This window comes from Agelaius tricolor, unplaced genomic scaffold (genome assembly GCF_023055355.1).
Source record: "Agelaius tricolor isolate 1412-34295 unplaced genomic scaffold, bAgeTri1.0.p SCAF_5, whole genome shotgun sequence".
Taxonomy (NCBI): domain Eukaryota; kingdom Metazoa; phylum Chordata; class Aves; order Passeriformes; family Icteridae; genus Agelaius; species Agelaius tricolor.
The window spans coordinates 55,342,599-55,356,215 of NW_027269265.1; the positions used below are offsets into that span (position 1 = coordinate 55,342,599).

Sequence of the window (13,617 nt, forward strand, 5' to 3'; positions counted from 1 at the left end):
CATGCTGCTGGTTTTCATTAGCAGCCGCCAGGCATTATTCTTATTAGTTAATAGAACTTAGGTACTGCAAGAAATCCCTCTCAAAGGAAAAATTAGCACCCTTTCTTTTCAACATTTACTGTCTGTCTTCAGAAGGCAAGGAAAGTCTGACCTTCACCAGTTTTTTGACAGCTGAACAGAACAGAAGCAGCAGAAGTTTAAGGTATATGGCTCAGCACTGCAGGAAAACATGCAAGGAATGCCTGATCCTACTTATATGGGAATACAGGAAACACTCATATTTATATAAGCATCAAGTCAGGGTTTTTACCAGTAGCAATATCTCTTTTTCACCTATGATTAGTCTTTGCTTCATCTGTTCCAAGTCTGGAAACAACAAAGCATGCAAACAGACACTCCAAAGGTGAGCAGTAATCTAAAGATTTTCTGGGACAGAGTGAAAAATTTCTCAGGACTAGGAAAGAGTAACTGCATACAAGGTGCCATAAAAAGAGAAAAGGTCACAATTTATTTTAAAAGATTGAAGAAACCAGGGCAATATGGTGCAAAGAAAAAGATTTCAACAGACAATTGTAAAAAGAAGTGAAAAAATTAGTGAAGAGAGAAGCTGCCAGCAGCTGCAACACAAAGGGACAGAGAAAGGATCCAGCAAATTCATACACAGGGAGGGATGTCTGCACACAGCATCTCGTGCTTCCCTTCTGTCAATTCCTCCACAGTCTGGAGCAAAGAACAGCCAAGGACAACTTTGGGAAATCTCCCATTTGAATTAAAGGTATTTATAATTTATTACATTTAATACCTCCCAAAGCAGGTATGAAATATAATAAATTTAGGGGAATTTGGTAAGAGTCCACTTCTATCTCCTAATTTCTTTATTACAGCAGTCCAATTGTAAGTTTTCAGCTTAAATTCCTTTCAAATTTACCATGACCTATGCTGCTATTAATGTTCTGGAAAAATAGTTAAAAAAAAAAATCTACAGAGGCTTATTAGCAATAGCACCATATTAGGCAAAAATGCCCCAAAACCAAACTAAAAAATAAAACCACAGCATTTTTAAACAAAGCAACACATGAATAACACAGGATTAAAAATATTTGACAACTTACTTTTTCTGCATTTTCCTGTTTTTCTCTGCCTGACCTCCAAGTTTGCTGAGGCCTAATGCATCCTGAGAGGAACCATCTGCTTCTCCCAGGCCACCTACAAAAAAACCCCAAATTCAATTTAATCCTTTGTAATATTACTGATCAGGAATGTGTAAAACCCAAGCCCCAGGGCCATCTCTCTCACTGTGTAAGAAAAAACAAACCAACCTTGTCCTAGAGCTTCCTTGCTTCCCTGTCCGGGTCGTCCCTTTTCCTTCTTGCCAAAGAGGCGGCCAATGGAGGATTTGATCCCCTTCTTTTTGGGGGCTTTGTGAAGGGAATCTTGGCTGCTGTTACTGCTACTAGGATTACTTGTTTGGCCGTCTTGTGAACCTGTTGAACTGTACCAAAAAAAAGAGTCATAAAGGAGCCCATAGACAACAGATTCACCAGAGATAAGCTCAGGGTTCTGTGCAAGTTAATCGAAGTTCAGTAACTCACTAATGACATTTAATTTCATTTAATTTTATGAATTATGAAAAGAAATGTTGATAGCACAAGTCGCTGACTGAAAGGGGCAGACAAAGTTCAAAATACTTGAGTAGACTCCATCTCAGATCCTTAGGTACTTTGAAAAGGGTATCTGTCAATCAAAGTGATGGCAATTTTGCAAATTATTTCTCAATTTATAGCTAAATAAAAACTTAAAGAGTTAAGAGCTACCTTTTTCATATCCCAAGCACGAAGATAACTTAATGCAGACTTTGAGTACTAAAAGCATTCCCATGAAGCCATTTCTAAACATTAGCAAAATCTACATTCCTAATGTTTACGTAACAATCACCCATTTATGTGTTCACACTCCTGACTTTGGAGAAACACTTTAACACTCAGACTAAAATCCTACAGGCTGAACAGCTCTGCAGTTTGGGGTTTTATCCTGATGCTGGAACACTGAATTCCTGGTAGGTGTGAGTGATTCCCAGCTCACTTACTTCCTGATGTCCCTGATATCTTCGTGGCTCACTGTGTGCAGAGCTCCTTTCTGGACTCTGTCCAGGCGCAAGGAGCGAGGTGAGGAAGGGGGCGATGTCTCACATTTTATGGTGGTTTTGTCATCTCGTACCTCTTCTCTGGAAGCTGGAGACTGATGGGAAAGGAAGAAAAACTTCAGGGGCAATGCCAAAACATGAAGGCAATATCAACTACACAAAACAGTGGAAGGAAGAATCTTATTTTAGTGTTAAAGGATCACTTTTGCCCTTACCATTCTGGAGTTGCCTATTTTTTGCTTGATTTCTTTCTGAATTTCTTGTTACCTTCAGTGACAAATGCCTAAATTCAGTCTTAGCTACTGAAATGAGATAGTAGCACTTATCTTTTATTCATTTATAGGGCTAAGAACTAAAGTAATGCCTTCAGCACCATAAAATGACTATACCTGTCCCCAGTTCAAGCAAGTGCAAAGACAGAAAAACTAAAGAGACCTGTGGAAAGAATTATTAGCAAGATCATTGACTCTGTGAAGTCAGTTTCTACATACCTGTGGCTACAAAAGTTTGAGGGACAGAAGAATAACTTACTTGTGTGTGCACTGACAGCTTTCAAAATTCAGCACTGATGCATGAAGACTACAAAGCAGTGGTTGCAAACAGAAAGCAGCACAGCAGTCCTCCACACCAGCAAAAACAGGCAAACAAACACAAAACCCCACAAAACAAATCCACACTTAGGCTAAAATGATAAACCATAATCTTGTTTTGTTACAGAGCTACCCTGCCAATGCTTTATGTTCCTGTTATCCACTAATGAGTTTGGGGACAGGGAGGGAGATGAAGGGGCACACCATGAAATAAACTAAAGATTTTTACCTTTCTACGGTGTTTCCTTAAATCACTAGGCTGACAGATGCATGCAAAGAAAAGAAATTTGGAAAAGCTGTATTTATTGTAAACTGTAGCACAGACTAAGACAACTAGTACAGACAAAACACCTTGGGGAGAATATAAACAACAATTACAACAATGGCACAGAGAGATACTGGGTATGAAGTACTCCTTAAATCACAGATTACTTAAACGTATCCCTGAAGTGAGGAAAAGGAAGCAAAAAATAAACACTTAGAGTTGGTTATCTACCAAAGTACCAGAGATGTTTGAGTGTGTTAGCACAAAATATGTGCAGCAAAAAAACCCCAATAAAGTGTGTGGTGGTGCAAGGTGCTGCTTTGAAAAGGTGAGATCTGCTTTCAACCTCCAGGTGAGCCACAGGAGCCTTAATAAATCATCTGTACTCATCCCTCCACATAATCCTGGGATTCCTGCAGCTGTTTCCCACACTGCACAAAAAGCAGCCAAGACTTTAATAATGTCAAAGAGTGCCAACAATAGCCAATTTCTATACAGTAACAGGATTCTGTTCTTTTTACAGCTTTCCAGTGTGGGAATGTTTGAGCAGGAATTCACCACCACTTTTATTTTATTCTCCATCCTCTGAACCTCAGTCCCCAGGGAGTGCCCACCTCCGCCAGTGCACAGAGCAAGAGTTACACAAACAGCTTATTCAGACTGATGCTGACAAAAGTTAAATTTAGATAATTTGTTTAATAGCTCTCATTATTTAAAAAGCCTGCAACCAAAAATAAAGTTGGTGCCCTTTGAAGTGGGACAGGGGGGAGGGATGTTGTTCTCCTCCCACAAAGGATAACTTTTAATTGTTTTTGATTTAGAATACATGTAAATTTTGCAGCATTAATATGGAAAGTTTTGTTCAATCTGACTGTAGAGTACTACATTACTAAATCATAAGTTCACTGAGTCATAGAAGGGACCTTTAAAGATGATCTAGTTCCTCCTCAAGTTCTTGACAAAGCACTGCAGACTCATTTTACCATTACTGGATCTTTCATCCGTTAAATTTGATGAGCATAAAAATGAAAATGTTCACCACATGGAATGAACTGCCCACAAGGACTGCTCAAGAGAGCTGTAGGCTTCACCATTTATCATGTTGATGCTTTTTAATCATGAGGGGCTTTCAACTGACTGAGCTGCATAACCACTGGCATTAAGCTAATTTGCCTACATGATCAAAACCCAATGCAACTCTCTATTAAAACGTTAGAAGACACAGCAGAACTCAGTCTAATAATCCATGATAGTTCTTGCTGAAGTTTCCAGAAAGCTCTTGTTCTCTAATTCTTGATTTCAAGCTTTCACAAATCAGTTGCCAGGTACAAAACTCATCAAATACAGCATAAACACCAGATCAAGTGACTTCAATGAACAATTAGGATCTAAAGGGAACTTAATTACAGTTCACTTTCTTCAATTGCATTGGATTTCAGACCAGACAATTCTCCTGATCTAGTTTTGGGGAAAAGAGCTACTTAAATTTGTATATGGTTTTCTGCATGAGAAGTTATTTAGCTTAACTTATAATTGTGAAATGTTAGAAGATAAAAAACTCCACAATTTGAATTTTGATAGCTTTTCTTTTAGAAGACTGCTTACCCCTAGACATATGGCTAGAGCTAGTACAGTTATTTTTATTTTAATGCAAAGAAGACAAAATTATTCCCTTTTATGAAAAAATACTTTTTGGTGTATGTGCACATTAATTTTAAAAAGCCAGCAAAACTACTTAGCTGAAATACTTGGTTTTAACTGTTCGTTTTATTTAACATTTATGTAAAACAAGAAAGGGGGAGATCTGTATCTTAATTGTACAGATGTGTTTACATGCACAAGGCAGCTCCTAGAAGGATTAATCTTTCTCAGCAGTCATAGGAATGTCAAAAGAAGGAAAACATCTTTCTGTACTCTCTGAACTCCTAAGACTAAACTACTTTATCAACCACAAGGTCTAACAGGTATTTCTTTTACCTATCAGGCTTTAATAGCTTAAAGCAGGACACTAGCACTCATTAATATTCAAACAGCAGTGATACCATCCCAGTCTTCAAGATTAATATGCAAATCACTTTTTAGCTGAGTGTTTACTGGAATACTGGACTGCTAAAAATAAAGTTTAAAGCAGATGGAGAAAGTGGTTGAAAAGAAAACATTATTTCTTCTAGAAAGAGGTGTCTGAAGAAAGACCATAACAACAGAAGGAATAAATACTTAGGCACGAGATGTTGACCAAATTATAGACTCGAGCTCTGAACGTTTTTCCTAATCATTATGTATCTTACACTTTTTATAGAAGTTGAAAGGAAGCAGTAGAAAAACCTAGAGAAAGGAAAAATACAGCTGAGTAAGCAGGAGAGGAACGAACAGCCCATGTCCTAGGGAACAGGAGCGCTCCGAGGAGGAGCCTGCAGGCCGTGGTACCCACCAGTGTCATGATGCCCAGCCTGTCCACCTCCCTGGCGGGGCTGTGCGGGACGCGCCGCGGCGTGGAGCGGCCGCTGCCGGGCGGGGAGGAGCCGGCCAGGGCCCCGCCGAGCGCGGGGGCCACCGAGCCCAGCGAGCGGAACCGGCCGTGCGCCTCCAGGCTGCCGCTGCCCACGCGGCTCTCGATCTCCTCCGCGCGCTGCTCCGTGTTCTCCTTCTCCTCCTGGATCAGCCTGGGGGAAAAAGAGCCTCACAGGGACGTGACATTCCAACAGGGACTACTGTCACCGTCGTATTTTCTGAAAAATCCCTTCGCCAGGATTTCTCCTCCTGGGAAGCTGAGACGCCTCAGAGAAAAATGAAAATGACATTATCTCATTTGCTTCTCCTGTGTTTTGCTGTTTTGGAATGTGGTTTGGAGACTTTTTTTTTGTCCAACAGGTGGTTGTTTGATTGGTTTCATGTGAATTGTTTTAACTTCATGACCAATCATGCGGTAAAGGCTGTGTCGGGACTCTGGAAGGAGTCACGAGTTCTCATTATCATTCTTTGTAGCCTTCTGTCTGTATCTTTTCTCTATTCTTAAGTATAGTTTAATAGAGTGTTCACATCCTATAGTGCTCATATCATAAAATAATTAGTCTTCTAAGAACATGGAGTCAAATTCATCATTCCTCCCCTTGTCAGGGGACTCCAGAAAACGCCACAAAGGCCACGCAAACAGAAGCGGCACTCAGCAGAAAAATGTGGGGAAATTACCATTTTTCAGCATATTTTTATCAAAAGCTCCACAGCAGACAGGCCATACCTGATCTCTTTGTTGATTGCATCTAACTGTTCCTGCAGCATTATGGCCAAAGTCTGAGCATCAGCCTGACCACTTGGTGACAGCAGATCGACTGAGCTGAAAATGGTCTCCCTGTCATCCTCCATGTCAGACACATCCACATCACTCTCAAATGCTTGTGCCACGTTTGCCAACACACTGGCTTGCTGGGCCCGCTCCCAGTCCTGCTCATTCAGGGTCTGAACCTACAAGAATCCATTAAAGAAATAAATCCAAGCTCAAATGGAAAAAAGTGACATCTCTACTACTTATCAAGATGTTTCAAGTAATTTATGTAAGTCCACTTACATGCTGAATGCATCCATCAAGACAGCAATGTTTAGAGAAATGTAAAAAAAAAAAAAGCTATAATGTAGAAAGCTTTGAACTTCATTTAACTGCAAGATGCAGAACACACATTTAATTACAGTAGAATTTTGCTATCAATTCCAGGGGAACTGTGGAATCAGTTTTATATAATGGGCACTCATGCATCCTGAAAGGAAATGGAAACTGCTTGCAGAACAGTAATGTATTAGATTAGGGTGGACAGACACAAAAGTAGGACTGCTTCAAATTGTGCTTTATAGGCTTATCAAAATTAAAAAACAAAAACAAAATTAAAAAAAAAATAGGAGCTCCAAACCATAATCTTGCAACTATTTGCTAACAATTAAAAGGACCAGCAGCTGTTCATGAGTTGGTAAAACAGGATCTATAAAACTCAGCAGTTTTTTGCCAGGTTCTCCCAATTTTAAAACCTCCTTGCACCTGATTAGCCTCGTGCACTGAACAAATCTGTTTTGTTATCTGTATTTTCCCTCCTTACCTTGGAAGGCTCGTCCCTGAGAGCAGCCAGACGCCCCTTCTGGGGCCGCCTCAGCACGGAGGAGGAGCTGTAGGAGTCTGTGTGACTGTCCCCCACAGAGGAGGATGGCACAGGGAATCTGAAATCTGCTCTGCTGCAACACAAAACAAACATTTCATCTTTACAAAGGGAGAAAGAAACAAAAAAAAGTCGCCCAAAGGATTTCTCTTGTCCCACCACTGCCATTTGTTTTTAAGCAGCATAAAAATTGTTTTATGTGCTTTATAAAACTGAATTTATAGCTGTGACTGAAACATTTTCATTTATAATATACAAGATTGTATTTAGCATAATGACCTTAAAGAAAATAGGAAAAAACCAAACTACTGCAGGTACCTATGATGAAGTGATGTGGCTCTGAGCCTCACTTGGTCATTTTCAGCCCTTAATGCATCAACATTTAATACGAGTTGATCCTGGAAAAATAAATAGAAAAAACATATCATATGCTTTTAAAAAAAATTAGTGTCAAATACAAATTTATAAGCTCGCATTTAGGGTTTTTATCTCATTTCTCTGAAAGTTGGAAATAACAGATTTTAAGATATAGCCTTTATCTATTTAAACATTGCTATTGCTACACGCAATACAGCACTGTCACAAAAGGGCATCCCAGAATAATTCTGCTGCCTCTCTACCCTGACTCTAGCAATGACAATATAGATTTTAAAAACAGCTATGAGTTCACAGGCTACAAAGTTAATTATAATTAAGTGATGATAAGAAACAAGAAGATTTGTTCAAGCTTCCTGCACTAAAGGATCTAAAAGCATTCACTTTTAACTTGGACACTTTTTACATGCTCTAGAAACTCAGAATTTAACAGCAGAGAAATACAATGAATGTGAAAACAACAAAAGCCTAAATAACATGAAAAGTGGCTGATAATGAACATCTGTAAGGAGGGACCTTGTCATTTCCAGGACAAGCAGAATATAAGCTGCTATTGCTAAGGAGCAGCCAAGTCTAATAAGTATTTCTCCCTCTGCTCCCCAGTTCTTAAAACTTTAAAAATAAATGTAACGTTAGCAGTTGCACAAGCATTTCATGATATTCAATGCTTTGAGAAAACCTTATGGAAAAATACCCCACATTAAAAGTATTTCTCATTTGGTTTTGCTGTTCAAAGTCATATGTACAACAGTACAAAAATTCTACACCATCTCCAAACTTTGGCCAATTGCCAACATATCCAGGCACTTCATATATTCAAAAGTGTGTTAAGTCCTGGACTAAAAGGTTATGTATTATCTATAAAATCCCCCTAAAACTGTGGCACACAATACCATAAAATAAGCAATAACAACTCCTTTCTCTTAAACAGAGCAGGAAATGTTAAGTTTTATGAGGAATTAAAATCTGATCCTGCTATGTAGCAAGGCAGCAATTAAGTTCCAAGATAATATTTCAGAAATGCAGTCTACCTTCTCATGCTGAAGTTCTTCTATTTGTTTTTTTGCATTTTCAATTTCTCGAAGAAGTGAATTCTGAAATTAAAGGCATCACAAATTAAGTCACTCATAAGCTTTACACTTTTAAACCATAACCATGATGACTATCAAAAAAATGCAGTCAACACTACACAAATGCATCTTAAATTACACATGCTTGATTGCTTCCATCATTTCACTTTGATTATAGTTGAAGGTTTATCCTTCCAGGTGTACAGCCCACTAAATAATGGATTTAGTAATAGTACTGGTTCCATAAATCTTTAATAGTAATAGCAGCCTTTTAAAGCTCCATTTCACAGTCTAACTTGTAAAAAAAGGGAATAATTATGCAATAATTCAAAGTAATTCAAGAAAGAGCACATGATCAGAACAAAGTCTTAATGTTACTTGAATGTTTCTTCCCAACTTAGCATAAAAGAATGAGCTGGAAGCCTCAACAAGAACACTTTTCTAGAAGCTGTTAACTACAGTAAAGGACAAGTAGATTTTCCTCATTATTTGCAAATGTAGTTATGGTTTGGAAGATAAGAGGGAGTCAGGGTCAACCCTGAGACATCACCTATTATTCAAGCATTATGCATGAATGCAAGAGGAAGCAAACATTCAGTACAAGTCTGGAAACACCATTTGTGTTCCAAAGCATTTTATTGCCATGACTTTAAAACCAAAGACACTCAGATTTTCCTGAAACATTTCCCCAGATGGTCATTTCACCCTCTAGCAGAAGAAACCAAATATATTTTAATCCAAGACCAAGCAACTCAAAGTCAGCATCAAGCAAAGTGCCACTTTAGAAGACATTGCTTTGCTGGATGAAGTATAAGGGATCTAACTTCAAGCTGTGCATGGAAGAATAATCCACAAGGATCTAGATCCAAAAGCAGAAGGGAAGAGAAGGAGTGAAAAGTGTGTCAGAAGAGATGAACTAAGTGCAGGGGAAAGCTCCAAGATGTGCACTGACAGTCCAGGAAAAGCCCATTTACATGCATATAATGAGTCCCAAAATGAGCTACCTGAGAAGAAAAGCAAATTGCAGGAATCCCACAATGACTCAGGGGAAGTGGTGCAGCCAAAAGCAGTGGGAAACAAAGGAAACTGAACTGGAAAGGTCAAAGTTCCAGTGCTTTAGGCTTCCTGTATTACACTGGATGAGCCTATTTATGCAATCTGCACCAGTCAAATGAAAAAGGATAAAGTTTCTTAAAAGCTGCCTTCTCAACACCACAGTGCAGTGCCCAGGGACAACCTCAAAAATTATTTTTAAGAGCACATTTTCAAAATCCACAATGAAAAAGGGCCTTAACAGCACCTACTTATTAATAAGGGTTTTGTGGTTATTTGTTGAAGTTTCAGACATGTTGCAAAAGGCACAAATCATGACAGAATTACACATTCATTACTGGAATGTGACTTGTTACCTTGTCTTCCAGGGCAGCCATCCTCTCCTTGAGATGAAGCTGGAGCCTTTCATTGGATTCAGACAGGAGCTTATCAACAGTTTCTGACAAACGTTTATTATGCTCTTCATTCATCTTCTCTCTCTGTCTAGCCTGAGATACAAAGAAGCTGCTGAAGACACTTCAGATTTGCAATATCTCTAACAATTTCCAAGTTATGAAGGCAGCAAGCTTTCTTTAATCCAAATGCATTTTTTTAACAACAATATTTTTCCATAGAGGAACACTGCATGTGGCTCCAGGGCTCTGTAAAGGGAATCTAAGGGATACTTCAGTCTTTAATAAGTGATCCAAGATCAGAAGTTCAAAAATCCAAGCCTACATTAACAAAAACTTTAAAGGCACAATTGAGAATGGATTCCATTATCTGTAACCCAGGAACCAATTTTTCCATAGTCATTTAATTCAGTAAGTTTCTTCAAACTTTTATTGGAGACTTTCAGCACATTCTCCTTGAGATTTCAGGTTAGCCACAGTACAGTGACTCACTAGCAGCCAGCCTAAACTCTAGTTTTATTTTAAAGCTGAGAAACAAAGAGGATTAGGTCCTTGCTTTCAGCTCTTTATCTTTGTCAAAATGATGTGCAGTACCCTTTGCAGTTCTTGATTCTTCTCTTCAAGCTGTGCCTCCATCTGTCTCAGCCGCTCCTCAATATTGCCGTGTCTCTCCTCAGCCTGTCAATTTGAGAGCAAAATTAGAATTTGGGTGGGTTTTTTAGGCTCCAAAAGCACAGAAACACTGAGGCACAGGAATATTTCTAACATGCTTTGCACAACTGCCATTTATGATAAAGGACAATGCAGAACAGATGCTTTTCTGTCACCAAAAGGACCTTGCAAGAGTTCAGATGGGAAGTGGCAAAATGATGAAACCTCTCACCCCTAAGTACAATCATGAATCAACTACTACTATTTGCAAACAAGCTTGCAACAGCAAAGTTCATTCATATCCCCAAGAAATAAAACCAAAAAATAAATAAAAGTCAAGACTGAGTGCATTTTCAGCTTCTCCTCACTACCCTGGACGATGGGACCCTTTGTTAGTAATCATGGCAAAGCAGAAAGCAGCAAGCAGAGACAAGGACTAAGATACAAATTCTACCTTCCTAAGCTTGGTGGCAAGTTCCAAAACTTTAGCATCTTTAGCAGCAGAGCTCCCAGGAGACAAAAGGTCAGACTACAGAGCCAGTTAGGGACAGGAAAGATAACAGGGAAAAAAAATGAAACTAAGGCTTTGAAAGAAAACATGCACAACACACACTTGAAAAGGCTCATTTGTAGTTAACTAAATATAATTCTTTAGATTTCATTACTCCATTTGCAGCCCTCTAAAAATCCTGGTATTTGGTCGTACCACAACTTCTCTCACTCCCCACTTGCTTCACTTAGCAGTGTAAGAAATTTAGGTTCAGAAACAGTTCATGTTTAGAAGACTTTATGCCTATTATTGAATATTTTTTTTATTAAAAAGTACCAAAATAATGATTCAGGAAGATATTTTTATGATGTAGAAGAGTTAACAGAAAACCCACTTGAGTTCCAAAGAGCAGAAACTTTAAAAAAAAAGAAAGAGTAAATCAGAGTGTCCTCAGAGAGAAGAATGGAAAAAAAAAAGTAGGAAATAAACATTTTCTGCAGGAAATAAATATTTTCTGAATTATTTGTAGTAAAACTGGAAATCAAACGTAATCAAACCAACACTAGGAACAGATTTTCTGCAGTGGGACACCAATGGAGGAGGGAGTCTGGAGGACACTGTGCCACCACCTCACCTTTGTAAGTGCTGCAACTCTCTGTGCCAGCTCAGCCTCCACCTCTGGCAAAGTCTCAGCTTTTCTCAGGGTCTGCTGCAGCTTTTGCTCAGCCAGTTCCAGTCGCTCTTGCAGTTGCCTGTTCTTATCTTCACTCTGCACAGGGTTATGGCCAGCAAGTGTTGAGGGTTAAAGAAGTGATTAGTTAGAAAGTGGTTGGCTAAACAACCATTTCTGGCTCATAAAGTTGGACCATTTAATGTCAAGCACTTCTCAAACTTCCTCTCTCACTAAGGCAATAGCCTGTAAAAACCACTACATGCTATGCAAATCTTAAAAGTTTAGGTCAGAGTAAGTAATTCTCACCCACAAAACTAAAGATGCTTGGATACACATACAGTAACTTAAAAATCCACAATTAATAGGGACAACAGCCCTGCTGCCCAAGATAAAGTGCACTAAATTTCTCAAAACCATTTCCCTTTCCCAGTAAAGCTGTCTCCTCTTTATTCCCAGGGTAAAAATCTCTGCAATGTATGACTCCAGCTCCTGAAAAACAATCACTAATAACAGCACATTACAGCTGATATTTATCTCCCTAAAAGCAAAGTGCTTGAGCACAGCATGAACATTAATTATCTCCATTAGCTTTATGCTGAGCAAAATGTACTTCATCTCATTTGAAACCACAACCTGTCGGTGCATGGAGTCTTTAGTGGCAATTTCATTTTCAAGTTTATCATTGAGGTCGTGCACGGATGTAGCTTCACGTTGTGCAGCGAGGTAGCGTTTCTCCAGAGTGGTGATCCTCTCCTCCATGTCCTCCTTCTGGGCCAGGGTCTGGGCAGGACACACAACAGAAGTCAGAATGTGAGAGATAATTTCAAATATAACAATTTCCAATAAAATATTTTTTAAATCAGGTTATTTTTCTCAGTAAAAAATGAAGGGGAAAGAAATGGCTTTTTAAAACAGTTAATGATTAAAAACCACTGGTCTTTATTACCTTACACCCCAGATCTGCTACTTTCCTTTCCAATGGTACACACACAGCAAATCTTGATTGCTGGGGATGGTCAGAGAGAGAGTGTTCTGGGATTTAATTAAGCTCCCTTTCTATCTAATAAGGATATGTGGGACCCTAGAGATTAGGGATTCAGCAGTGACAGGAACTGTCAACCACACCACTGAAATTAAAGGGATTCCTCAACCAAGTGCATCTTCTAAAAAAGGAAGCAAGAGTAATAAGCTAAGCATGTATGACAAGAGCAAGCATCTCTTCCAGAACATGCTGAAGTTAGCAATGCTAAATTCCAATCTATTAATGAAATATCTAGTTAGTCATAGGTTTATCCTGAAGACAGATTTTTTTAAGTGGACAATGGGACCCTTTGGTCATTTAAGCAAAAACCAGACACCCATCATGTCCTAAAAAAACATTTTCTTCTAATCTATCAAACCAAAAACTTCCAAAAACATAAAGGCTCAACTGAGCACCAGTGAAACTAAGATTTTATAAAGATGGCATTTGTGACTCCCCAAATCCTGACAGTTCCTTCCTCACCTCTCGTACATCCCTCTGTAACTTTGTGTTCATTTCTTCAGATTTGATTAAGTCTTTCCTTGCTGTGTCTAGATCTTCTTCCAGCTCTGTTACTCTGCTGGACAAAGCAGTGAGGCGTTCTTTCATTTGTGTCTGCTCTTTGTTTTGCTTATCTATGATGTCTTGGAGTTCAATCACTTTAGCAAGGTTTTCATCGTGGCATAACGAACCATCAGAGGATCTCTATTAAACAGGGGGAAAAAAGTGTATTAGCATGATGCAAATTGGAT

General features: G+C 38.9%; 1 protein-coding gene across 7 annotated transcripts in view; it reads right to left on the reverse strand.

The window, feature by feature from the left end:
- Positions 1–13,617, reverse strand: part of PPFIA1 (PTPRF interacting protein alpha 1) — a 53,988-nt gene that overhangs the window by 16,726 nt on the left and 23,645 nt on the right. For 2 of the 7 annotated variants that reach the window (XM_071428360.1, XM_071428356.1), the window contains exons 7-21: positions 13,349–13,570; positions 12,478–12,624; positions 11,806–11,940; positions 11,136–11,210; positions 10,625–10,708; positions 9,995–10,126; positions 8,547–8,609; positions 7,459–7,538; positions 7,084–7,216; positions 6,237–6,460; positions 5,430–5,661; positions 2,963–2,992; positions 2,087–2,238; positions 1,320–1,492; positions 1,113–1,206 (exon numbers count right to left, since the gene is read on the reverse strand). In XM_071428360.1, coding sequence (XP_071284461.1) covers positions 1,113–1,206; positions 1,320–1,492; positions 2,087–2,238; positions 2,963–2,992; positions 5,430–5,661; positions 6,237–6,460; positions 7,084–7,216; positions 7,459–7,538; positions 8,547–8,609; positions 9,995–10,126; positions 10,625–10,708; positions 11,136–11,210; positions 11,806–11,940; positions 12,478–12,624; positions 13,349–13,570 — 1,976 coding nt within the window. The remainder of the gene's footprint in view (positions 1–1,112; positions 1,207–1,319; positions 1,493–2,086; positions 2,239–2,962; positions 2,993–5,429; positions 5,662–6,236; positions 6,461–7,083; positions 7,217–7,458; positions 7,539–8,546; positions 8,610–9,994; positions 10,127–10,624; positions 10,709–11,135; positions 11,211–11,805; positions 11,941–12,477; positions 12,625–13,348; positions 13,571–13,617) is intronic. The other 5 variants (XM_071428362.1, XM_071428361.1, XM_071428357.1 and 2 more) reach the window with 4 other exon arrangements.